The 27,264-nt window shown below is 36.0% G+C and overlaps 2 protein-coding genes across 2 annotated transcripts; both read left to right on the top strand.

Annotated features, from left to right (window-relative positions):
- The first annotated feature begins 109 nt into the window (after nt 1–109).
- On the top strand, nt 110–5,894 carry fbp1a (fructose-1,6-bisphosphatase 1a). The gene is made up of 7 exons (XM_056375455.1): nt 110–385; nt 1,633–1,795; nt 2,571–2,663; nt 2,972–3,112; nt 3,191–3,328; nt 3,726–3,845; nt 5,161–5,894. The coding sequence occupies exons 1-7, from the start codon at nt 216–218 to the stop codon at nt 5,350–5,352; spliced, it is 1,017 nt and encodes a 338-aa protein (XP_056231430.1). The 5' UTR covers nt 110–215; the 3' UTR covers nt 5,353–5,894.
- A 1,142-nt stretch (nt 5,895–7,036) lies between these two features.
- fbp2 (fructose-1,6-bisphosphatase 2) lies at nt 7,037–17,957 on the top strand. Its single transcript, XM_056375456.1, has 7 exons — nt 7,037–7,288; nt 8,431–8,593; nt 9,914–10,006; nt 10,989–11,129; nt 11,939–12,076; nt 15,611–15,730; nt 17,440–17,957. The coding sequence occupies exons 1-7, from the start codon at nt 7,116–7,118 to the stop codon at nt 17,623–17,625; spliced, it is 1,014 nt and encodes a 337-aa protein (XP_056231431.1). The 5' UTR covers nt 7,037–7,115; the 3' UTR covers nt 17,626–17,957.
- The last annotated feature ends 9,307 nt before the right edge of the window (nt 17,958–27,264 follow it).

Genomic DNA, 27,264 nt, shown 5'->3' with positions numbered 1-27,264 from the left:
CACATCCTCCTATTGGTAACATTATCACTTCATCACTGAACAGTGGAGTTTGTGTAAAGAGGGTAGTGTTCCCATCGGGGCCACACCTCTCCCGCAGCTCTGGATTGGTCCGCGCATCTTCACTCCCTCCAACGAGTTCCGCGTTGCAGCGCACTTAACTCCTGCAGCGTGTCCTCTCCCCTCCACTCTCAGGCTGCAGGGGACCATCTGTCACCATGTCCGACCGAGGAACCTTCGACACAAACGTGGTCACCGTGACCCGGTTCGTCATGGAGGAGGGGCGGAAGGCGAAAGGCACGGGGGAGCTGACGACGCTGCTGAACTCCCTGTGCACGGCGGTGAAGGCCATCTCCAGCGCCGTACGCAAAGCCGGCATCGCCCACCTGTGAGTAAACAGTCCTCACACTACAGTGGGGGATGTCACTTTGTGTCGCGCAGTTGTTTTTTAGCCTCATACATCCACGTCGGCACAAACTAAGCAGGAGATTCAGGTTCTCCGTGCGCCGATCGGGAAGCGCATACCTGAAACCACCACGCCCACTTTACCATGTCCAACCATGCTTACATTTAGTTCAACAACACATTTCCTGCATATATTTAGTGTCAGTCATGTGCACAACCTCAATTAGAAAAGCATGTGCAAGAGAAATCTTTCTGACCTCTCACGTATCAGAAACAACAATAGACCGACTCCCTCAATATTTACATCCAATGTTTATATGAGCATTTAACGACTTTGTGTTTGTATTTGTTGTTTTCATGTGACATGAGCAGAAATCTCTCTGGAGACTGATTTTTGATTCAGACTTCACTACACAACTTCTACTGTTAAGAAATGCAGTGTCATGCATCAGCTGCAGTTTTTCAAACTTAATTCAGTACTTTATCTTTTATGTAAGTTAAAGGTCTAATAGTTTATTTGTGTTGTTGCTTATTATTATTTAAAGTGTTGATCCATAAGAAGATATATTTCTGGTTTTAAGAACCAAAAACCATCTCTAGTTTTACATCTCCTGTCTCAGGCTTCTCTCTGGAGCTCTAGTAACAACCGTTCGGTGAGCCAATCAGAAGAGAGGAGGCTCTGAGCCTCTCTTCTGATTGGCTGACTGTTTTTCTGAGTGATCAAATAAAAATAAAGCTTATTTCAGGTAAAACACTCAGAGAAACCAAATCCTACAATGCTGGGTGGTGGGTCTGTTTGGACCGGGCTTGGGGCGTGGCTGAGAGCAGTGACTGCTTTGTTGTGACATCACAAAGTAACAGGAAGTCCTGGCAGCTGGTTTTAAGGCTCAGTTTCTGAATACAGGCTGTGTGCATTTCTCGGTGGACTGAGGCTTTGATACTTTCACAGTATTAATATAGAAGCTAGACCTGATCTATAATCAAAAAAGACATGGGAATCTCACTTTATACAATATGGGACCATTTTAATATACAGAGAAAAACAGAATAGAAATTATCAGGAAAGTTCTATTAAAGCAGAGTTGTAGATTTGTTGGATCATACATGTACAGTTGAGATCTGGTTCTGTATGAACAGGGAAGTGACATTTTTATCAGTGATATTTCTTCCGTGCCAGTTTCCAGTTTTCACTATCACTCTCACTGTTTTCTGTCTTTTGTGTCTTATCAGTTACGGCATCGCAGGCAGCACCAACGTGACGGGTGACCAGGTGAAGAAGCTGGATATTCTGTCCAATGATCTGATCATCAACATGATCAAGTCGTCTTTTACCTCCTGCGTGCTGGTGTCCGAAGAGAACGAGAAAGTTATCATCGTCGAGCCGGAAACGAGGGTAAGTGTGTCTGTGTGACTTGTGAGGGGGGAAAGAAACTGAGACTTTAAAGTTAAAACAGAATCAGGATCCTCAAGACTGCGATGAGCTTTTATTCATCCAGGATTTCTCTTGGATAACCCACATTTTAATCTGGTTTATCCGGCTGAGGCACATGTGGTTTGAATCTGGTCTGACATGACCTTTTGCCTTTTAGCCATTCTCTCTCTCCCAGCTATACTGGTGTAATTGTGCAGACCACAGCCATGATATGTGAAACCAAAGACAAAAGCCTATTCATGAAAGCCCCCACCCCCCCATATATTTAATTACATGAATGTGGTGGCAATTCTACACGTTCTCAAGCCCCCGAGCGTTTGTCACAATGTCCATCTTACTAATGTCGGACCCACGTACTACGTTTTAATTCAAGAAGAACATAAAATCACTCTAATAAACCACATAGTACTGGGAATGAGACAATTTCATATCAGTGTTCTGATCTGGTTTGTTTGTTTGTTTGTTTGTTTGTTTGTTTGTTTGTTTGTGTGTTTGTTTGTTTGTTTGTTTTGTTTGTTTTTCTTTTGATTCAGGGCAAAATAAGTAAAAAAAATATTGTAAAGTCGGCTTAAACTTTAATTTTCATTCATTGCCATCAGTGTTTTTGCAGATTGCAAATGAATATTCACATTAAGAAAGTGTCAGAGAGGTTATAATAATTCCAGATTGACTTCTTGACTGGTAACTCATATATTCTGTGGTAACCTTGACCGTTTCTGTCACTTTCCTCTTCCAGGGCAAATACATTGTGTGCTTTGATCCTCTGGACGGCTCCTCCAACATCGACTGCCTCGTCTCCATTGGTACCATCTTCGCCATCTACAAAAAGGTACTACCTGAGGTTTTCTCATTATTTCCAAGAGAAACTTTCCAGTTTCCTAAAGCCAAAATACGGCAGCATGAGTCTAAGTCTCTATTAGTTTTACCAACCTGAGGAGATTTTAAAGGTCAGGACAGATCGCTTTAGACTCTGGTTGTCTGTGTTGTCTGCTGATATAAATAAAATCCTTTATTTCTTGTCAAAACTTTTCCAGATATATATTTTTTTCTTTTGTAACTTCCCTTAACACACACCTAAAATGAGAAATGGTGAATCTATGAGTTTACAACAAAAACAAATTGTGCTCTTTCCGTCAGAACACGGATGATGAGCCGTGCGAGAAGGACGCCCTGCAGCCCGGCAGAAAGCTCGTGGCGGCAGGCTACGCCCTCTACGGCAGCGCCACCATGATTGTGCTCTCCACCGGCCACGGAGTCAACGGCTTCATGCTCGACCCAGTTAGTTCTCTCGATATGATCCGAGCTGTTTTTTAAATGGGGCTTTTGAATAATACTTCCTGCTTTTCTGCTCATCAGGCACTTGGCGAATTTATCCTGGTTGACCGTGACGTGAAGATCAATAAGCGGGGCAAGATTTACAGCTTGAATGAAGGATACGCAAAACACTTTGACCCCGCCGTCACAGAATACTTGCAGAAGAAGAAGTTCCCTCAGGTAACGACAACAACAGGCTTGAAGCTTGATAATGAAGTGCGCTGCTGAGAGCATCTTGGTGCTGGATTTACTTTTCATATCCAGATTGTCCTACCTGCTCTAAGGCTTTAGTCCAGCAACCAGCTGGTCAAAAATACTCTGCATTACTCCTTCATATCAGCCAATGTAACAAAAGTTTGGTGTTTATTTGTTAATTAATCAGGGATTCCAGAGATACTGCATTAATCTACGTACATTGAAATCTAAATGTGGCAGTTTGATCCAGTTTTTATCTGCAGTTCTTCTGTTTCAGTTTCCTCCAGATTTCACCCTGATGAGATGTTTGTGTTTTCAGACATGACTCTTGACCAGTGCAGGTTTAATTAACTTACCAATTCAACATTTTACGCAATTGCAGGACGGCAGTGAACCGTACGGCGCCCGCTACATTGGCTCCATGGTGGCAGACGTTCACAGGACGCTGATGTACGGAGGCATCTTTTTATACCCAGGAAATGTGAAGAACCCCGATGGAAAGGTAAGATCCCTATAACTTCCTCCCTGTCGACTCGCATGTCAAACTACTGAGAGGGGAACATTTCTTAAAGAACTAAATAAAAGCTGCATCTTAAAACAAAGCAAAGGACATAAAAGTCGTAAATACATCAAAGACATAAACTTCCTACTTTGCAAAAGCTAAACTTAAACTCCTGTAGTTTACAGACGTGTGAACAAGTGTAAAGAATAAGGCTGGAGACGTTCCACATGTCTGTTTTTGACAGTAAACCCCATGAAAAGACCAAAACTAATAATGCATTACTCCATCTCTCAATACTTGACATCCCACATCTGTAAATAAATAATAATGTTTGATAACCACTTTACAGCCGGGCTCTTACAGAGGTTTTCTCTAATAACAATTGTTGTTATTATTTACAATTGAACATGAGAAGCTTTTCGCTATAGAGGATACAAAACAATAAATTACTGTTTTTGCATCTCATCTCTTTATCCATCAAATGAGTTAAAGTCTGACCTTACAGGTTTAATACACTCTGACAATAACAACCTTTCCATAATAAATAAATAAATAAAAACTTTCAAGAACCAGGAAGATTTTTTTTTTTTTTTTTCAGTTTCACTGACTGTGATATTGATACCGAAGCTTTTTCAGGGGAAATTTTGATCATAAAAAAGTTGCCCTATGTTCATTTGTGTCGCTCGTAGCTTGAGACCATAATGAAAACGGTGTCGCAATGTTGTTTCTTCACCCTCCACATCCTTCCAGTGTTTGCAAGAGCCAAACATGAGATTGACACACGGGCGGCATAAAACACACTGTTGTCTTGAAATGACTTTGAGAGTCACAGAGGATATCAATAAATCTTTCATGTCAAAATGCAGAGATACCAAATTTAATCAATCAAATCAATAGAATATAAACAAAACATAATAAATTATTTTATTTTAATGAGCCCCATCCAACAAATACAGATGCTCAGAGTCAGTAGCTGCACCAAAAGCAAACAAGATGGAAAAATCCGAGGCAGCCTGTGAGTGAAATTTAAAAGCGATGCAATATTAAAGGCTATTGTTGCAGCTGTAAGAGTTATAAATAATTAAAAACACAATGGAACAGAGAAGAAAATATTAGGATAGAAAAGAAGCTGTTGAGTATTTCTGAGCAGGTTGTGGATTTATCCCCAATTATTTACATTTGTAAAGATGTTTAGGGCCAGTGCGAACAGGAGGAATGATTAAAGGAGGAAAAAGAAGAAATTGTGAATTTATCCTTTTTAACTGTTGATACAGTTGCTAGGACTCGAAATTAAACTCCCCCTTTTTGCTCAAAGCTGCGGCTGCTGTACGAAGGCAACCCAATGGCCTTCATCATGGAGCAGGCGGGTGGCATGGCCTCCACCGGCTTCGAGAACATCCTGGACATGCAGCCCGAGAGCATCCACCAGCGGTCTCCTGTGGCTATGGGCTCCCCGGAGGACGTGCTGGAGTACATCGCCATCTGTAAGAAACATGGCAAGAAGTGAGACCACACCGACTCGCTCTAATACCCATCGCTGACCGGCGTTAAAAAACAAAAAACAAAAAAAAACCTTGTATCTCCAAACTGTCTGCCCTTGCAGGTACTGAGAAAGTTGACCTTTTTAATTTAAACTTAATGTAAATGTATTTTTTGGATGATGTGTTACTGAGTTTGAAAAGGCCAAACACAAGTCAGGACATTAGAGTTACAAGGTTTTCATGCAATACCAGCAGTGTTCATGTTCTATTTATGGAGAGCTGACGGATAATAGAAATGTGAAAACTGTGGTTCATAAGCTCAAAAACACATAAACACATTCCACACACAAACTACGGAAGAGCAAAAAAATGTGCCAAAAAATAAAGACGAATGCACCTCAATTTAAAACCAAACCCCAGCTGTGCCTTAAGTAGAATAAATACACGTTCCAGATGTGTGAAGGACCAAATACAAACTCTATGCAAGCGACCTGATGCCTTTGTTATGTGAACAACTACTGTTTGAAATGAAGTCTCAATAAATCCAAGTGAGTCTGACGAGACTAAATCAGTGTTGTCGTCATTTTGAAGTGTCACATTTTCAAAACTCACCTTTTCACTAATCGGTAGCTTGTGTTTTCGTTTGTGTGTTGGCTGTTGTGACAAGTTTTATTCTAGTATTAAAAAGCCTGGAAATGCCGAACATGAAGCCCCTTTCTGACATTACATGTTTTAAACCAACAGATAAAAAAAAAATATATATATATAGAAAACTTAATTTCCTTTTTTAAAATGAATTAACCTTATTTTGAAAAATGAAAAAGTTTGAAGACTCACTGTCTCCAAATGTTAAGAGATACACTCAGAGGAGTCGACCTTTAAGCTAAAGGTCACTTGCAGCTCGCAGAGCACTAATGACATTTAAAGCTCACTTGAGCTGCTGTTGTGCTAAAACGCACTGAGTCTCCTTATGCGCTCGATACTCTAATATAAAATCACATTTCTGTCACATCCCTCAGTCTAAGAGTCATGTGGCCCAGAAAGACCCTAACGCAGAAGACTGACTCACAACCTCCCTGTAAACTGAATTAAATACACTTTTTTGAGTCAGTAAGAGGTGAAATAAACCGTATTGAACGTGGAAGAAATGCATGTGCTGCTCAGAGGTGAATGTGCAGTTCATTTAAAGTATCTGCTTTAAAAAAAAAACAAAAAAAAAAATTAAAACAAACTTTCCTGCAGAATGTCTTAACTGAAGCAATCGCAAGGATTATTTTCTTTTGGACCGGAGTCATTGTTCACCACACGAACCTGGAGACTGAGCATAGGCAGCTGTTCCTCTGTTGTCACACTGCTCTCAGGTTCATGTGCAAACAAATGTGGTTAAAATACTGAGAGTTTTACTTAAGAACTCTGATGTTGCCCAAGTTCTTGTTACTGTTGTCTAACGTGTTGCAAGCCTGTTGACTAGATGAATAGAGGCGCTGATAAGTGTTCGTCTTCTGCAGGATTAAAGAGTGACAGTCTCCACAGCTGACACCTGACACCCCTCACCCCTCTTTACCCATCTCCACACACACACACACACACACACACACACACACACACACACACACACACACACGCACACACACTCGGCTGCACTCACAAATAGATCCCTTGGCTTGGCCTTCGTTGCTCTGGGTATGAAAAGGACTTGGCTGGATATGAGGTCGCTCACTTACTCTCAGGACCTCCACCCGGCCAACACGCACCCCGCTGCCCTACCACGAGGAACAGAGGAACCAGCATGACGGACCAGGCTGCATTTGACACGGACGTATGGACCTTGACCCGGTTCGTCATGGAGACCGGACGCAAGGCTAAAGGAGCGACCGGTGAACTGACCCAGCTCATCAACTCCATGCTGACTGCCATCAAAGCCATTTCCTCTGCTGTGCGCAAGGCGGGCCTCGCCCACCTGTGAGTACTGAGGTGGTGGACGGGGCTTAGTGGGAACCACTGATAGATACACACCTTTAAGCAAAGACTACTATGCACATTTGTTCTTAAAATATTCACGTGATGATGATTTATTGACTTGTGCTGCTTGCATTCTCAGAGGTCAGAGGTCAAGGTCAGCGGCAGAGCAGCAATGTCGGAGCCGGTAGAGTGTCAGTGTCTTGTTCAGGCCAGATGTTTAACATTTTGTTCACTCCCACAGTGGATTCAGGAGCCAAGAGTGATTTGTGTCAGACCGCCTCACGTTGTGTTTGTGTTCAGAAGTTTAGAAGTTGTCAGTCAAACACGGATCAGCTCTGATTTCAACACTCGACCATCGAGGAGGTGGAAGAATAGGGGCAGTAGAGCTGATATGAATAATGTTTTGTGCTGCTCTGGTGTGAGATTGTGCAGCTTTGCAAAGGCTTTTTATAGCAGGAGATAAAATGGTAAAATCTAGGCACTGCAACTTTTTTGATTGTTGAAAATTACGCAATAAAACACAATTGACACTGGAGATTTGTCAGTTTTCTGGAGCATTATCTGAATTCACTGAGGCTAAAAAAGGTTGATTTGTTTCCTCTGCACTCTAAGTCTGAGCTCAGTGGTAATTTGCTGTTACATTTCAGCGTTTACTGCCTCCAGGAAACGACAGTTATAGATGCATTTGGTCGAATATATTCAGGTTTGATTTGGTCATGGTGAAGATTTGTATGCAGCTAAGAAGTAGTGCTTCTTATGAGGCTTAAGATGAACAACGAGTGTCTTGAATATTCCTCGCTGATATTTAAGCAGTAAAACTGTAAATGTTCCATATGAAGGAGAATTACTGAAACCATGCCAACGCAGGAAGAATGGCTCGTTAATCACTGAATAATGATCCATGAATAACGGGTGAATTTAACACTGATTGAAATGATGTAACCAAGCACAAATCAACATTGTTTGACACTAAATGGAGATAATTAGCACTCACGAGCTGACGACCTGTCCATTTTGACTGAAATGCAAATTTTTTGGGGGAAAGACAATTATGATCTATTTTCTCCCTGTGAGAGCTTTTTTTTTTTTACTGAAGTTTGTGTTGCGAGACTAAAGCTTGGCTTCTGATTGGTTCCACGCAGGCAGGGCTTGGCGGGCTCGGTGAACGTGACGGGGGACGACCAGAAGAAGCTGGACGTGCTGTCCAACGACCTGGTCATCAACATGCTGCAGGCCTCCTACGGCACCTGCTGCATGGTGTCTGAGGAGAACAAGGAGCTCATCATCACTCCCAAGGATAAGAGGGTGAGTGTCGAACACTAGTCGTCTGCTGAGGAGGAGAGCAGCACTGCATGATGATGGATACTAGGTTTTTTCATGTTTAAGTTACATTAGGCAGAGGTTTTGTGCAGGGATACACCCGTCACATGATCTCTGGGTAAAGAGCCCTTCAGACTTCAGTTACCTCTTGTTTCCACTTGGTGTCACCAAAGTGTGACTTTACAAGAAGGAGCTGAAAGAATCCACAAACAGATTCACATTATTATCAGCAGACCACAGTTTTGTCACGACTGGAGCACAGTCTGAGTGTTTCTGTTTCCAGATCTCACCAACTCTCTACATCAGCAGTTCCCAACCTTTTCCAGCTCATGGCACACTTGAAAATCTCAAAAATGTTGGCGCCCACATCGTAGCGATACAGAGGCCAAACGATGCCTTCTCAGAGCACTTTTTATTCTAATGAGAACGATCGAACGTCCAGGACTGAGCTGAAAGCTGGGGAAACTCCACAGTAGCTTGTCATAGTGATAGGCCTTAAACTAAGCAGTGAAAGGAGTTTTTAAACATTTGTAATGTTTTTAAAGTTAATCTTGTTTTAAAACATTTTAAAAACATTATTCATATTTTTATTTTTTTTATAATTACATTTTTCTGTCACCAAAATATTGGGTGTTTTGTGAATCATGCTGGCCCACTTGCAGTACCTTCACCGCCCAGCAGGGGGGGGGGGCAGAGTTAGCATCGTCGCAGTGAGAAACCACTGAACAAAAACTTTGTCATTGTGTATTAATTAAATTTAACATTTGATCACATACCTGACATTTTCCTGAGCAGATAAAGAGGCATTAACACGACTGAAACGACTCATTTTGAATCAAAACCTTTTTTTTACCAAATAATTGTGAGATTTAAATACATTTAAATACATTTGGAGACTCAGAATCATCTGATACATCATTTACTGAATGAATATTGCATTTTGAATGACACACCCGGCTGCCCCTGTGTTAGACAACCTATGAATAAGTCAGTAATTTACACAGGTGGACAGTAAAACAATATGTCTCCAGCCACAACTATCAGCTGGGGTGTTTTTCACTTCATTACCTCGATGTAGAGTCTGATGTTGACAATGATTTGTAATTCTGAAAAGGGCATAATGTTAAAAACGAACAGACTTAGATTATAGTTTGAGACTGTCGCATCTTAAGAGCAATTGCAATGAAAATTGAGGATATTTTGCAGAATTTATATTTTTGACATTTACATTTCTATTCAGTTGCAGAGCTTTTCTTTCCCTCCTGTGTTTTAGTAACTTCTTGGTTTGATTTTATGTTGTCACAGGGAAAGTATGTGGTCTGCTTTGACCCTCTGGATGGCTCCAGTAACATCGACTGCCTGGCTTCTATCGGCACCATATTTGCCATTTACAAACGGGTGAGTCAGAACTCAATAAACTCAAACCACACAGTCGCTGAAAACAATATCCTACTGTCAAAGTGTCTCTCATTTGCTTCGAAAGATGTTTAAACCCTTAAAGAGTTTTCAGGAATGTGGAAAATAATGCTTTTTTTGTCTGATTTACTACCATCTTTAAAATTATGCAACGGTGGTTCACAGGTCAAGAAGCTCCGTCCAGACATAGTAAACAAACAACAAAGTATTTTCACTCGACATTATGCTCATGTGTTCAGATGTAGATTTGTGTTTTTAAATCTAACTGCTATAAATGTTGTCAAATGATTATATGATTACAGCTCAGTGTAAACATTCACTCCTCCAAAATTCAAGTGTCAATTAAGAGAAATAATTATGACATAACTGAATTCATCACATTTTATAAAACATGCAAGTACATGAGTGTCAGGATAGTTGTGGAGTTGTAGATTTAGCTTTGTTTATAGTGTGAAAGTGCAGTTACATGCTGCAGACACTAGAGGGCGACACTCTTCAGCTAATCCAGGTTTCAGCCTGATGCTCTTCAGTCACAGACACAGATCTAAGCATTTTCAGATGAGCTCATTTTAATTAAACATGACTAACTAAACACGAATAAATTATAAATTGATGCTTCATCTGTCATTTATTAATGTGAATTACCACGTTTATAAAACCAGCCGGGACAGGAGTGAGTCAGCCTGTATGAAGTTGTTTAAATCAAAATGTGATTGAAATTCAACTTTGAACAGAATGAAATTTTCTTGTTCACAGATTATTAATTCAAACTGTTTGTATAAAATCAACACAACGCAACAAATCTAATGAATCTGATTGAATACTGAGTTTCAGAGGCCTCATTCATTCCTCTCCACCTGTTTTTCTGTTTCACCCACTGTGAAATCTTTGTCATTTCTGTCGTTCATATATCTGAAGTCAGTGTTAAAGCCCCTCTGATTACAGCGTTCATGCATCTGTTCAGGTAACAGACGGGGAGCCCACAGAAAAAGACGCCCTGCAGGCGGGCAAAAACATCGTATGTGCCGGCTACGCCCTGTACGGCAGCGCCACTCTGGTGGCCCTGACCACCGGCGCCGGCGTCAACTTCTTCATGCTGGACCCTGTGAGTGACTCGCAATTAAATGTCCCCAGTTCTCCCAGTGCTCTGTGGTGGTGAAATGAGCCACTCATATTCAGCTCCGCTCAACATTATTGTCTCTTGCTGTCTCTGTTTACAGTTTTATTTCCCTCCATGAACTTCAGTTTGAGATATCATCATTTCTCCATGTGGCGTGTCTCCATGTTATAATCACATGTAGACGACTTAGACGACTTCCCAGTATCATATTCTGCTTCTTATTCCAGATTCATATTCACCCACAAGTAGAAATCTATAGAAGGAAAGCATGTTTTTTTTTCTACGAGGTAACAACCGATCATTAGGGAATTTGCCTTTGGAAAAGCAGCTTTACTTATTACAGGCATGAATGAAAAAGTCCAGTGTATCTTTGTACTTAATCTCTTTGTTATGCATCCAGAAACATAAGAAAGACTGTTTTCAAGCATGTAATCCACCGACCACGAGGGCTCCTCAGGCCTAAAGAGAATAATGTACCTGCACCTACCTGCCGCTCAGATAATGTCATTGTTTATTACATTGTTTTTCTTTCACCGGAAACTTATGAGTGAAATTTCCAGTGAATCTTTTCTCGGTGAAGCATTTTAATGACTGGATGGGTAAATTAACAGCCTTTTATTCCTTATCTCCTGTACAATTCGTCACCTTTTCCATCTGCTTTTTAAACACTCAAATTTCTCCTGAAACAAATCCAAATTAAACATTAAAGAAACAGAATTGTCTCAGTAGATTCAGATCTGTGGTGTGTTTTTGCAGGGATTGTGACGCCTGAATGTTTCATTCTTTTTCGCCAGGCCATCGGTGAGTTCATCCTCACTGAGAGGAACGTGAAGATGAAGAGTAAGGGGAAGATCTACAGCATGAACGAGGGCTACGCCAAGTACTTCCACCCCTCCGTCAACGAGTACATAAAGCACAAGAAGTACCCAGAGGTGAGAGCGCGTTCAATACAAACATCTGATGCGGGGTTTTCTGTTTAACTTGAGTCACTTGTGTAAGTTGTGACATTAATCAGTTTTACTTTGTGTTTGTTGGTTTCAAATCCGACACCTTAAAGTCAAACTGTACAGAAGAAACGAGCCTCGTGTCCTCAGAGCATCTATTTCGCTGACACATGCTCAGTCGCGAGGCCGGGTTTCAAACACCAGCGGCCTCTTACACTCATCATGTGAGTCCTGACAAAGCATTTGCTCTGGTAGAATGAATTTACTTCAGGATTGTTTTTTCAAAGGGCACTGCACTTAAGTTGAACTCCAACTTTTTTTAAATCTAATTAATCGTCCTTTCCAGCTTAATTTCACTCTTGTTTCAGTGGTAATGTTTCACTTTACAAATGACGCTGCTTTGCACAGTTTAAACTTCCTTTTTGAACAAACATCATGTTGTCATTTTAAGGAAATTTAAAATCTAGGGGGCTCCGTGCAGCCAGGTGCCACAGGCAGAGAGGGCAAAGACTAATCATGTAACATGTGACAGGTCAGTGCGGTCAGACAGGACGGGGGGCAGCAGCTCGGTCAGCTGAGCTGAAGGATGGTGACACAGTTACTGCGGGAAACATCCTCTTCCTCAGGAAACTGCAGCAGCTTCTCATCTGGAAACTCTGAACTCAGCACTTCTCTGGTTTAACCAAACATGCAAAGTTTGTTTTGTCATCAGTGATGGGTTTGCTGAAACATTTATGAAATATCAGCATGAATACGCATCTCTGAGGCTTCCTGTTGACCGACACAAAATCAGACTGAAACATCGTAATATATTTACAATTGATACGGCAACAAACAAACTGTTGGTTTCAGCTGCGGTTTAAGATTAAAGGAATACACCAAATAAAACCTGTACTGTGGCACTACTGGTATTAATTTAGTGAAAATTTTCTTCCTCCACTTGTCAGAATAGATTCCAGGGTAATGGCAAATAAACATATTAAAATGTCAAAAGAAACGTTTGAAACCTGCAGCATAATCCACTTCTCCTCTGTCCAGTTTACTCAGTGTGTTTCAAAGACTTCCACCAAATTATGACTAAATACTTGGCAGCTGTGCACTGATCACAATGTGTTCTTTTATCGTATTAAAGAATTAGGTGAGAAGATTGATACCGCTCCGATATCTGTCTAATATCATCTAATATGAACCTGAGCTAGCATCCAGTTAGCTTAGCTAGTCTACACAAAGCTTGGAAACAGGCTTTTTAAACTCATTTATGAATTAAAACATTATATCTCGTTAAAACAATATGAAAGTGTAAAGACAGATTGTGGTTTTTCACATGAAAAGCACAGACATCAGGGTCGTATCAATTTACTCATCTCAAAAATGTAAAACTATTCCTTTAATGCTAATGTCACATGCAAAACCTTAGAATTATTATTAGTGTAACACAGTTAAGCCACAAAATACATGTAGAAAAAAGGAAAGAATAGATTTAGTTTTTTAACAATTCTTCTGTGAATGGAAGAAATATTTTACATCTTACAAAAGTAAATGAAAATGCAATTGTCAGATAGAAATTGTGCTATAGTGTGTGTATATATGTGTATATATATATATTTATATATATATATATATATATATATATATATATATATTTATATATATATATATTTTTTTTTTTTTTTAAGTCTTCTACCAGTTAAACAACAACATAGGTTGAACACTCATCATCATGTTACTCTTCAACCAACATGACCCAGCACAGTGCAGCAGTAACCACAAAGCTACTCACTGTCATGTCTGCATGAGGTCATGAAATGTTGACAAGTTGTCTCACAAGGTTGAACTGAAATGTAAATGTTGCTTTAAAAAAACCCCAAAGGGAAGTTTGAATCCACTTCACTGGTGTCTTCTCTTTTTGATCACCTCAGCATCATCGGAAGCAGGTGCTCAGTTTGTCACCTGATGACACAAAACACTTTTGGCATCTGAGTGGTAAACCGCAAGAATCAGTTCTGTGGAAATCATTATAATTCACACTACTTTTTTTCTTACTATTTCAGAGATGATTTTGTAACTTCTTGTAACTAAATCCCCTTTTACACAGAAAAGCTGGACAGGAAGTGACTGTTTATTTAACCTCTTAGTAGCAACATTAATGTGGAATAAGATAATTTGTTGTTCTGACTTTTATTTTCATAAAAAACAAGTTCAATGTTGAGTATTATCTGAACCAGAAGCAGATGTTTTTACATGTTTAATGGTGACACACTTTTGTTTCAGCTCCTTCTTGCAAAGTCAGGTTAACCCCACCCGATCAGTGGCTCCAGATCAGCCCCAAGATCAGGTCATGCTTTTGGGGCATGTGTAGTTTGTTTGAAGGTCTAACTTCCCCACACTCCTCTGCCTCTGTCTCTACTTTTTCTATTTCAGTTTCTTTCTTTTCTTTCTTTATTGTAGGAAGTTTCACTCTGTGTTTAGTGTCACCAGCTGGATGTGGTTTTGTGAGTGTGTGTTTGGGAACGTTGCATAGATCGGGAAGGTCTGCTTTCGGGAATGCACACACACTTACACGCTCACACACCCCTCCCATATGATGACTGTAATGTGAGTCAGCGAGCACATGACTCTGTCACATTGTGCCAGTCTGAAACATGAAGCTCGATTCTACTTCAAACTGATGTTGTTGTTTTGTTCAGTGAAGAGTGTCGGCGGATGTTTAAGTGAATGAAATGCGGTGAAACAGATTAAAGATTAGAAAGGATAAACTTTCTGCAAATAAAACTTATCAAACCTGGATGTTTCATACTGTGAAACTCCACTTGTTGAGCCAATCTGTGATGTTCATAAAGCCTGTTTTTGTAGGTTTGTGTAAAAGAACAGAGTCCCTTCCTGTGGCAGCAGGATTCATGTATGTCCCAGCTGCTGCAGAAGGACTTTGACCTGTTTGTTTGCTGTTCAGTTTTTCCTCACAATCTTTGAATGAAGCAGATCTGCTGGAGCTGCAGCTCTGAAGTGAGCCACTTATATATTACACTTAATGATTAATGCTGTGTTATAACAAAACAGGAAAACATCAATAACTCTCAACCTCAGATTTGCTAAGAAAAAAAAAGGCGTTGAAAACTTGAGATAATTACTTTTCTTTCATACAAAAACCTAAGGTCATGTGCTGTTTCTATAAAAAAGCATTTCTGAAAACATGTTAGCAAGACGGTATTACAGTGTGTGTGTGTGTGTGTGTGTGTGTGTGTGTGTGTGTGTGTGTGTGTGTGCGCGCTGAGTAACAGAGAAATGTTATCTAAACACAACAAGACATGCAACTACATTTACTCTGAAACAGGAATGTATGGTCCAGTATTCATCCCTAATCACATAAACATAAGATTTATGTCCTTGACTAAAAAAAAACAATCAGTTTGATATTTGGGACCATTTTCAAACGCTGACCCTGAAGGAAACTTGGACCCAGACTGTTGCAACTCATACAACAACTCCATACGCTAACATTTGAAATATCTTGCTCTCCTGCAGGATGGCAGTGCTCCCTACGGAGCCCGGTATGTGGGCTCCATGGTCTCAGACATTCATCGCACCATCGCCTACGGAGGGATCTTCCTGTACCCCGCCAACGAGAAGAGCCCCAAGGGAAAGGTATTTCTGCTTTATGCACAGAATGATAAAATATTATGTGTCACCCGCTGTGCAACATAAACAGCGATCAGCCATTCAGATTAAAACAGGCGACTGGTTTTAATGTTGAGGCCTATAGGTGTATTCTTTGACTTAAAAGCCATGAAGTCATGAAGCCTTAGAAAATAATTGAAACAAAGAAAATAAGTATTGAGTCACATTACTGATTTTTTTTTTTTTTTACATTGATCAGTGATCAGCTGATCGTTGTACGTTTAAGCAAAGTAGAAGAGAGTTGCAGTGTTGTGAACTCATTTATAATGACGCACTCAGTGACATATGGAGCTACACACCAGATACTCAGCTCCAGCATGGAACCAGTGATCCAGACTGGTGTGTTAATGAGGCCCCTGTAGCAGAGTCGCACAGTGGATCTCAGCAGTTCTTGTCACAGGGTCAGACAGAGCTACACGACTGTGGTTCTCTGACTTTTTTGTGTGTTGCATGATCAGTGCAGTTGTGAAACTATCTGCTGTTGACTCTGACCTGGAAATAGAAGGAACTCTAGGTCTAGATTGTCAGTCCGTTTGCTGATTATGAACCTGCACAGCACAGTGACAGTGACTACCAGTACAGTGAGTGTTGCTGTAGTGAAACCTGAGGTTGGGGGTGTTTTTATCATCCTGTGATAAATAAAGTTCAGCGACAGTCGAGGCTGCTCGTAAAGATAAACTACAACCTCTCGCTCATTTCCTTCCCGGCAGCTTGACTCTGTGACCCATTTATCCTCAACATACTGAATTATTTACATTTTGTCATTAATGTGATCAAACTACGAAACAAAACATTTAAATAAGTTTCTTATTTCTATTTTCATAAGAAGATGTGGTTAATAGAACAATTTGATCCACAGCTTTTGATGCCGTTGTGTCTGTGCGTGCAGTGATTTCAGGAGCACTGAGGGCGGTTCATCTTATAATGACCCAGATCCTAGTTACTGACCTTTAACTCAGTGTGTTATATGCTGGTAAAGTAGTTTATATAGGTACCATATTTAAAACACAGTGGCAGCTCACAGTGCTTTACAACCAGCATAAAATAAACAAAAACACAATTAGAGTTTTAAAATTAGATTGATTAAAGAAAATGGTGAAAACCAAAGCAGTGAAAAGTGAAAACAAATAACCTTTAGTTTATTTAAATGATCAACATGTAGTTAGTATCTGCTGCACAGTTATAAGTAAATGATAGTATATAGTTATAGTAACTTAGTAACCTAGACAACCAAAAAAACCTTTCACATTTCAGCCAAATTTAACCTGGTTTTCACATCATTGTTCGTCAGTGCTGACTGGGAAGTGAAACTTCAAACAGCAAAACTCCATAATCAGGTCTCTGAATCATTACATCACTGTCAAAGTCTATTAATGTTTTCACCGTATACTTCCTTGTATACTGTGCATTCAGAAAGTTTTCAGACACCTTCACTTCTTTCACATTCTGTTATGTGGCAGCCTCATGCTAAAATAAAAAAAATAAATATAAAAATGTTTACCTTCATCAATCTACACTGAATATCCCATAATGACGAAGCGGAAACAGAATTTTAGAATTTTTTGGGGAAATTTGTTTTTTTATTAATGGTTTATAAATGATCAATAAAGCATGAGCATGAATGGAAGTTTCTAAAAATTTGAACATGTGTTTTCCTTTAAATTCTCACCCCAAAGCTGCGGCTGCTGTATGAGTGCAACCCCATCGCCTTCCTCATCGAGCAGGCGGGAGGCCTCGCCACCACCGGCACCCAGAGGATACTGGAAGTTCAGCCTGAAGGTCTCCACCAGCGGGTGCCCTTCGTGGTCGGCTCCACTGATGATGTCAACGAATACCTGTCCTTCGTCAAGAAGTTCCAGTAAAGACTTACGTCTACAGCTAGCCCAAGAGGAAATAAAGATGATTCTTAGATCTCTATGTAATGTGTTCTTTAGACCAGAGAAAAATTATTTTAGACCATAAGGGAACATTATTTTTGGATTCAAAATCTCAATTACAGATTAAATTTTGAAAAAGCACTTTTAAATTATTATCAAAATTTTAATGTGAATAATTAGCCCAATGACAGATCATTTTTTTAGGATGCTGAAATAATTGTCACTTTGTCAAATCAAACAAAGGAAGCTTGTTATGTTAAATCATGTACAACTACTGTTAATGTAAAAGTAAATAAATATAATTTTTCCAAAATAAAGGATATTGTCATTGTGTCAAATGTCAAATGCATTTAACAACAACAACATGATGCACACAAATTGTTTAAAACATATATATCTATATATATATATATATATATATATATATATATATATATATATATACACATCTATATATATATATATGTGAACACAAATAATACACACACACACACACACTCATAAATATGGATGTACATTATGGCGTTTTATAAAAAATTTTTTTTGGACTTTTTATGCCTTGGTATTTTGGACGTTTTTGGACGTTTTGTGCCTTACTATACTATGAGGTTTTTTTGTAATTTTAATGCCTTACTATACTCTCACTTTGAATGCCTTACTACAATATTATGTTTTTATACCTTACTACACTATGACATTTGGAAAACATTTTATGTGTTATTGTACTATGACGTTGTTTGACTTTTTGCACTTCACTATAGTGTGAGGTTTTTATGACTTTTTATGCCTTACTATACTATGACGTTTCATGCCTTATTATAATATAACATTTGTTGCCATTTTTATGCCTTACTATCATATGATGTTTTATGCCTTAACATACTATGACGTTTTTTTGAAATTTTATGCCATACTATAATATGACTTTATTCTGCATTTTTATTGTTTACTATAGTATAACATTTTTGGCATTTTTTTGACTTACTATACCCTGTTGTTCTATACCTTAGCATACTATGATGTTTTTTTGACATTTTGTGCCTTAATATACTATGACTTTTAATGCTTTACCATACTATGATGTTTTTATGATATTTTTTGCATTGATATACTATGATGTTTTTTTGACGTTTTATGCCATACAATACTATGACGTTTTTTGTCATTTTTATGCCTTAATATACGATGTCGATTAATGCCTTACCATATTATGATGTTTTTATGACATTTTATGCCTTAATATACTATGATGTTTTTTTAACATTTTATGCCTTACTATACTATGATGTTTTTTTTCATTTTATGCCTTACTATACTATGATGTTTTTTTGACATTTTATGCCTAAATATACTATGATGTGTTTTTGACATTTTATGCCATTTTATGCCATACTATACTATGACGTTTTTTGTCATTTTTATGCCTTAATAGACTATGACGTTTGATGCCTTACTATACTATGATGTTTTTATGACAATTTGTGCCTTAAAATACTATGATGTTTTTTGTCATTTTTATGCCTTAATAGACTATGACGTTTGATGCCTTACTATACTATGATGTTTTTATGACAATTTGTGCCTTAAACTACTATGATGTTTTTTTGACATTTTCATGCCTTTATAAACTATGACGTTTAATGCCTTACCATACTATGATGTTTTTTTGACATTTTATGCCATACTATAGTATGACGTTTAATGATTTGCCATACTATGATGTTTTATATGACATTTTATGCCTTAATATACTATGACTTTTAATGCTTTACCATACTATGATGTTTTTATGATATTTTGTGCCTTAATATACTATGATGTTTTTTTGACATTTTATGCCATACTATACTATGACATTTTTTTGACATATAACGCCATACTATACTATGAAGTTTTTTGTCATTTTTATGTCTTAATATACTATGACTTTTAATGCTTTACCATACTATGATGTTTTTATGACATTTTATGACTTAATATACTATGATGTTTTTTTGACATTTTATGCCATACTATACTATGACGTTTTTTGTCATTTTTATGCCTTAATATACGATGACGATTAATGCCTTACCATACTATGATGTTTTTATGACAATTTGTGCCTTAAAATACTATGATGTTTTTTTGACATTTTATGCCATACTATACTATGATGTTTTTTTTCATTTTATGCCTTACTATACTATGATGTTTTTTTGACATTTTATGCCTAAATATACTATGATGTGTTTTTGACATTTTATGCCATTTTATGCCATACTATACTATGACGTTTTTTGTCATTTTTATGCCTTAATAGACTATGACGTTTGATGCCTTACTATACTATGATGTTTTTATGACAATTTGTGCCTTAAAATACTATGATGTTTTTTTGACATTTTCATGCCTTTATAAACTATGACGTTTAATGCCTTACCATACTATGATGTTTTTTTGACATTTTATGCCATACTATAGTATGACGTTTAATGATTTGCCATACTATGATGTTTTATATGACATTTTATGCCTTAATATACTATGACTTTTAATGCTTTACCATACTATGATGTTTTTATGATATTTTGTGCCTTAATATACTATGATGTTTTTTTGACATTTTATGCCATACTATACTATGACATTTTTTGACATATAACGCCATACTATACTATGAAGTTTTTTGTCATTTTTATGTCTTAATATACTATGATTTTTAATGGCTTACCATAATATGATGTATTTATGACATTTTATGACTTAATATACTATGATGTTTTTTTGACATTTTATGCCATACTATACTATGACGTTTTTTGTCATTTTTATGCCTTAATAGACTATGACGTTTAATGCCTTACTATACTATGATGTTTTTATGACAATTTGTGCCTTAAAATACTATGATGTTTTTTTGACATTTTATGCCATACTATACTATGACATTTTTTTGACATATAACGCCATACTATACTATGACGTTTTTTGTCATTTTTATGCCTTAATATACGATGACGATTAATGCCTTGCCATACTATGATGTTTTTAGGACATTTTGTGCCTTAAAATACTATGATGTTTTTTTGACATTTTATGCCATACTATACTACGACATTTTTTGACATATAACGCCATACTATACTATGACGTTTTTTGTCATTTTTATGCCTTAATATACGATGACGATTAATGCCTTGCCATACTATGATGTTTTTATGACATTTTGTGCCTTAAAATACTATGATGTTTTTATGACATTTTATGCCATACTATACTATGACATTTTTTGACATATAACGCCATACTATACTATGAAGTTTTTTGTCATTTTTATGTCTTAATATACTATGATGTTTAATGGCTTACCATAATATGATGTATTTATGACATTTTATGACTTAATATACTATGATGTTTTTTTGACATTTTATGCCATACTATACTATGACGTTTTTTGTCATTTTTATGCCTTAATATACTATGACGTTTGATGCCTTACTATACTATGATGTTTTTATGACAATTTGTGCCTTAAAATACTATGATGTTTTTTTGACATTTTATGCCATACTATACTATGACATTTTTTTGACATATAACGCCATACTATACTATGACGTTTTTTGTCATTTTTATGCCTTAATATACGATGACGATTAATGCCTTGCCATACTATGATGTTTTTAGGACATTTTGTGCCTTAAAATACTATGATGTTTTTTTGACATTTTATGCCATACTATACTATGACATTTTTTGACATATAACGCCATACTATACTATGACGTTTTTTGTCATTTTTATGCCTTAATATACGATGACGATTAATGCCTTGCCATACTATGATGTTTTTATGACATTTTGTGCCTTAAAATACTATGATGTTTTTATGACATTTTATGCCATACTATACTATGACATTTTTTGACATATAACGCCATACTATACTATGACGTTTTTTGTCATTTTTATGTCTTAATATACTATGATGTTTAATGGCTTACCATAATATGATGTATTTATGACATTTTATGACTTAATATACTATGATGTTTTTTTGACATTTTATGCCATACTATACTATGACGTTTTTTGTCATTTTTATGCCTTAATAGACTATGACGTTTAATGCCTTACTATACTATGATGTTTTTATGACAATTTGTGCCTTAAAATACTATGATGTTTTTTTGACATTTTATGCCATACTATACTATGACATTTTTTTGACATATAATGCCATACTATACTATGACGTTTTTTGTCATTTTTATGCCTTAATATACGATGACGATTAATGCCTTGCCATACTATGATGTTTTTAGGACATTTTGTGCCTTAAAATACTATGATGTTTTTTTGACATTTTATGCCATACTATACTATGACATTTTTTTGACATATAACGCCATACTATACTATGACGTTTTTTGTCATTTTTATGCCTTAATATACGATGACGATTAATGCCTTGCCATACTATGATGTTTTTATGACATTTTGTGCCTTAAAATACTATGATGTTTTTATGACATTTTATGCCATACTATACTATGACATTTTTTTGACATATAACGCCATACTATACTATGAAGTTTTTTGTCATTTTTATGTCTTAATATACTATGATGTTTAATGGCTTACCATAATATGATGTATTTATGACATTTTATGACTTAATATACTATGATGTTTTTTTGACATTTTATGCCATACTATACTATGACGTTTTTTGTCATTTTTATGCCTTAATAGACTATGACGTTTAATGCCTTACTATACTATGATGTTTTTATGACAAGTTGTGCCTTAAAATACTATGATGTTTTTTTGACATTTTATGCCATACTATACTATGACATTTTTTTGACATATAATGCCATACTATACTATGACGTTTTTTGTCATTTTTATGCCTTAATATACGATGACGATTAATGCCTTGCCATACTATGATGTTTTTAGGACATTTTGTGCCTTAAAATACTATGATGTTTTTTTGACATTTTATGCAATACTATACTATGACATTTTTTGACATATAACGCCATACTACACTATGACGTTTTTTGTCATTTTTATGCCTTAATATACGATGACGATTAATGCCTTGCCATACTATGATGTTTTTATGACATTTTGTGCCTTAAAATACTATGATGTTTTTATGACATTTTATGCCATACTATACTATGACATTTTTTGACATATAACGCCATACTATACTATGAAGTTTTTTGTCATTTTTATGTCTTAATATACTATGATGTTTAATGGCTTACCATAATATGATGTTTTTAGGACATTTTATGACTTAATATACTATGATGTTTTTTTGACATTTTATGCCATACTATACTATGACGTTTTTTGTCATTTTTATGCCTTAATAGACTATGACGTTTAATGCCTTACTATACTATGATGTTTTTATGACAATTTGTGCCTTAAAATACTATGATGTTTTTTTGACATTTTATGCCATACTATACTATGACATTTTTTTGACATATAATGCCATACTATACTATGACGTTTTTTGTCATTTTTATGCCTTAATATACGATGACGATTAATGCCTTGCCATACTATGATGTTTTTAGGACATTTTGTGCCTTAAAATACTATGATGTTTTTTTGACATTTTATGCCATACTATACTATGACATTTTTTTGACATATAACGCCATACTATACTATGACGTTTTTTGTCATTTTTATGCCTTAATATACGATGACGATTAATGCCTTGCCATACTATGATGTTTTTATGACATTTTGTGCCTTAAAATACTATGATGTTTTTATGACATTTTATGCCATACTATACTATGACATTTTTTGACATATAACGCCATACTATACTATGACGTTTTTTGTCATTTTTATGTCTTAATATACTATGATGTTTAATGCCTTACCATACTATGATGTTTTTTTGACATTTTATGCCATACTATAGTGTGACGTTTAATGATTTACCATACTATGATGTTTTATATGACATTTTATGCCTTAATATACTATGACTTTTAATGCTTTACCATACTATGATGTTTTTATGATATTTTGTGCCTTAATATACTATGATGTTTTTTTGACATTTTATGCCATACTATACTATGACGTTTTTTGACATTTTATGCCATACTATACTATGACGTTTTTTGTCATTTTTATGCCTTAATAGACTATGACGTTTGATGCCTTACTATACTATGATGTTTTTATGACAATTTGTGCCTTAAAATACTATGATGTTTTTTTGACATTTTATGCCATACTATACTATGACGTTTTTTGTCATTTTTATGCCTTAATATACGATGACGATTAATGCCTTGCCATACTATGATGTTTTTATGACATTTTGTGCCTTAAAATACTATGATGTTTTTTTGACATTTTATGCCATACTATACTACGACATTTTTTTGACATATAACGCCATACTATACTATGACGTTTTTTGTCATTTTTATGCCTTAATATACGATGACGATTAATGCCTTGCCATACTATGATGTTTTTAGGACATTTTGTGCCTTAAAATACTATGATGTTTTTTTGACATTTTATGCCATACTATACTATGACGTTTTTTGTCATTTTTATGCCTTAATATACTATGATGTTTAATGGCTTACCATAATATGATGTATTTATGACATTTTATGACTTAATATACTATGACGTTTTTTGTCATTTTTTTGTCTTAATATACTATGACGTTCAATGCCTTGCCATACTATGATGTTTTTAGGACATTTTGTGCCTTAAAATACTATGATGTTTTTTTTTACATTTTATGCCATACTATACTATGACGTTTTTTGACATTTAATGCCATACTATACTATGACGTTTTTTGTCATTTTTATGCCATACTATACTATGACGTTTTTTGTCATTTTTATGCCTTAATATACGATGACAATTAATGCCTTACCATACTATGATGTTTTTATGATATTTTGTGCCATACTATACTATGACGTTTTTTGTCATTTTTATGTCTTAATATACTATGACGTTCAATGCCTTGCCATACTATGATGTTTTTATGACAATTTGTGCCTTAATACACTATGATGTTTTTTTGACATTTTATGCCATACTATACTATGACGTTTTTTGTCATTTTCATGCCTTATTATACTATGACATTTAATGCCCTACCATACTATGATGTTTTTACGACATTTTGTGCTTTAATATACTATGATGTTTTTTGACATATAATGCCATACTATACTATGACGTTTTTTGTCATTTTTATGTCTTAATATACTATGATGTTTAATGCCTTACCATAATATGATGTATTTATGACATTTTGTGCCTTAAAATATTATGACGTTTTTTGACATTTTATGCCATACTATACTATGACGTTTAATGCCTTACATACTATGATGTTTTTATGACATTTTGTGCTTCAATATACTATGATGTTTTTTTGACATATAATGCCATACTATACCATGACGTTTTTTGTCATTTTTATGTCTTAATATACTATGATGTTTAATGCCTTACCATACTATGATGTTTTTATGACATTTTGTGCCTTAATATAATATGACGTTTTTTTGACATTTTATGCCTTAGTATACTATGATGTTTAATGCCTTAATATACTATGACGTTTTTATCAATCTTATGCATTACTTCACTATGATGTTTAATGTCTTACAGTACTGTTATCTTTTTATGATATTTTATGTCTTAATATATTATTATGCGTTTTTGACATTTTATGCCTTACTATAGTATTATTTTTTTTTGGCATTTTTATGCCTTTCCATACTATGGTGTTTGCCTTGTCTTACTATGACATTTTTATGACCTTTTATGCCTGAATATAACATGACGTTTTCTGCCTTTTTAAATCCATACCTTACTATGATGTACTATACTCTGTTGTTCTATTCCTTTGCATTGTATGATGTTTTATGGCATTTTATGCCATACTATGATATGATGTTTTTTTAAAATTTTTATGCCTTACTATACTAAGATGTTTATTGGCATGTTTATGACTTACCATACTCTGTTGTCTTATGACTTACCTAAATATTATGTTTTTATGTGTTTTTATGCCCTAATACACTATGATATTTTTTGACGTTTTATGCCATTTTTATATCTTACTATATTGTGACGGTCTTTGACATTTTTATGCCTCACTATACTCAAACCCTTCTATGCCTAACTATAGTATGACTTTTTATGCCTTACTATACTAGAATGTTACGTTCCAGGTGTCCTGGGGTTGAGGGAAGTAACAATGAATATGGGCAAAATGAACTGGGCAAAATAGAAAGAAACAGGACAACAGATTCAGTCCAAAAAATAAGTAATTTAATTCAGAAAAGAAAGCAATCCACAACAGAAAACTCACAGTAATACCTGGTAACTTAAATCAGTAATTGACCACTATACTAAGACAAACCAAATAAAAAATAACCACTAGATAAGATCACTATCAGTGTAGGTAACTACTATAAATCCCGCTGATGGACGGCACTCTGGCACTGGCCAAGTCTCCTCAATCTGCCTTTTCAACTCTAGCTCTTGATTGGGGATCAGGGATAGCTGTGCTGAGTCAGCTGGCAGTGAAAATAGTAAGCCAGAGGGCAGACCAGCACACATACACATCACTACGGCAGGTGACAATGACATTTTATGCCTAACTATACCATGACGTTTTAATGACGACATTTGAAGAGCTCTATGAAACTTGACCCTGTATAGTTCATCATACAGTACTCTTTAAATCAGTTAGATTATAACTCTAAATGAATCAACAATAAAAATCATTATTTATAATATATTTATCATTGTTATAATAATAATTAGCTGCAGCCCTAGTTAACACCTAATACCTTTAGAACCTAAGTTTGAGAACAAGCTTATAGATTGTATTCATGGTGTTACGTACAGATTTATAAGGTCATGTTAGGCGCCCTCACTCCGCACAGTGAAGTGGTGACTCCATTTCCTTATGAATCAACACCATTGTTGCCAGAATCAATAATCCTATAAAATCCGAAGAGTACCAGACATCAGAGAGCAGCTTTGAGCTGTGGACATGAGATCATATGACTCCATCTTTGCCCTACATGTTAAACCAGCCTTTGGGATTAAGAGTACAGCAGAGGCCTCATTTAGCACTCTGAATACCAAAATTTTGTATTTGGTACCTTGAGTTGGAATATTTATAAATCAATTCAAGATAAATCAATTCCAAAAATTATTTTGTGACCAATTCCATCATCTTTAACAGCTAAAAATACTATGTGGTGACTTAGATTCCCAAATTTGTCAAGGAAGGGTTCAGTTATCAATGAGCCTCCATTAGTGCTGATGTCTGAGTGAGTCTTTAAAGTTAGTAACAAGATCAATAGTGGTGACTGATATGTAGGTTTCACAGCTATGAAATAGTGCTTTACAATATAATTTAGTTACTGTTTAACAGGGACAATGCACAATACATTTATTGTACCAGATAAAGGAGCAGGCCATCAGTGATTGATTAACTGTCACAATTTCCTGAAGCCTTGGGGTGTTGTCTTTAAATGTCAAGTTATGTCTGACCAACAATCCAAAACCCAAAGACTTTCAAATTAATATAGA

Source organism: Seriola aureovittata, chromosome 5 (assembly GCF_021018895.1).
Source record: "Seriola aureovittata isolate HTS-2021-v1 ecotype China chromosome 5, ASM2101889v1, whole genome shotgun sequence".
Lineage (NCBI taxonomy): Eukaryota > Metazoa > Chordata > Actinopteri > Carangiformes > Carangidae > Seriola > Seriola aureovittata.
The sequence above is the reverse complement of the archived record's forward strand: the minus strand, read 5'-3'. Positions and strand labels throughout refer to the sequence as shown.

What these genes read in the sequence shown, in the direction of transcription:
- fbp1a (XM_056375455.1), top strand. Translation starts at nt 216, where the DNA reads ATGTCCGACCGAGGAACCTTCGACACAAACGTGGTCACCGTGACCCGG. An exon ending in TCTTCGCCATCTACAAAAAG is followed by an intron (nt 2,664 to 2,971) that starts GTACTACCTGAG and finishes TCTTTCCGTCAG; the next exon opens with AACACGGATGATGAGCCGTG. An exon ending in ACGGCTTCATGCTCGACCCA is followed by an intron (nt 3,113 to 3,190) that starts GTTAGTTCTCTC and finishes TCTGCTCATCAG; the next exon opens with GCACTTGGCGAATTTATCCT.
- fbp2 (XM_056375456.1), top strand. Translation starts at nt 7,116, where the DNA reads ATGACGGACCAGGCTGCATTTGACACGGACGTATGGACCTTGACCCGG. An exon ending in AAGGCGGGCCTCGCCCACCT is followed by an intron (nt 7,289 to 8,430) that starts GTGAGTACTGAG and finishes GGTTCCACGCAG; the next exon opens with GCAGGGCTTGGCGGGCTCGG. An exon ending in AGCACAAGAAGTACCCAGAG is followed by an intron (nt 12,077 to 15,610) that starts GTGAGAGCGCGT and finishes GCTCTCCTGCAG; the next exon opens with GATGGCAGTGCTCCCTACGG.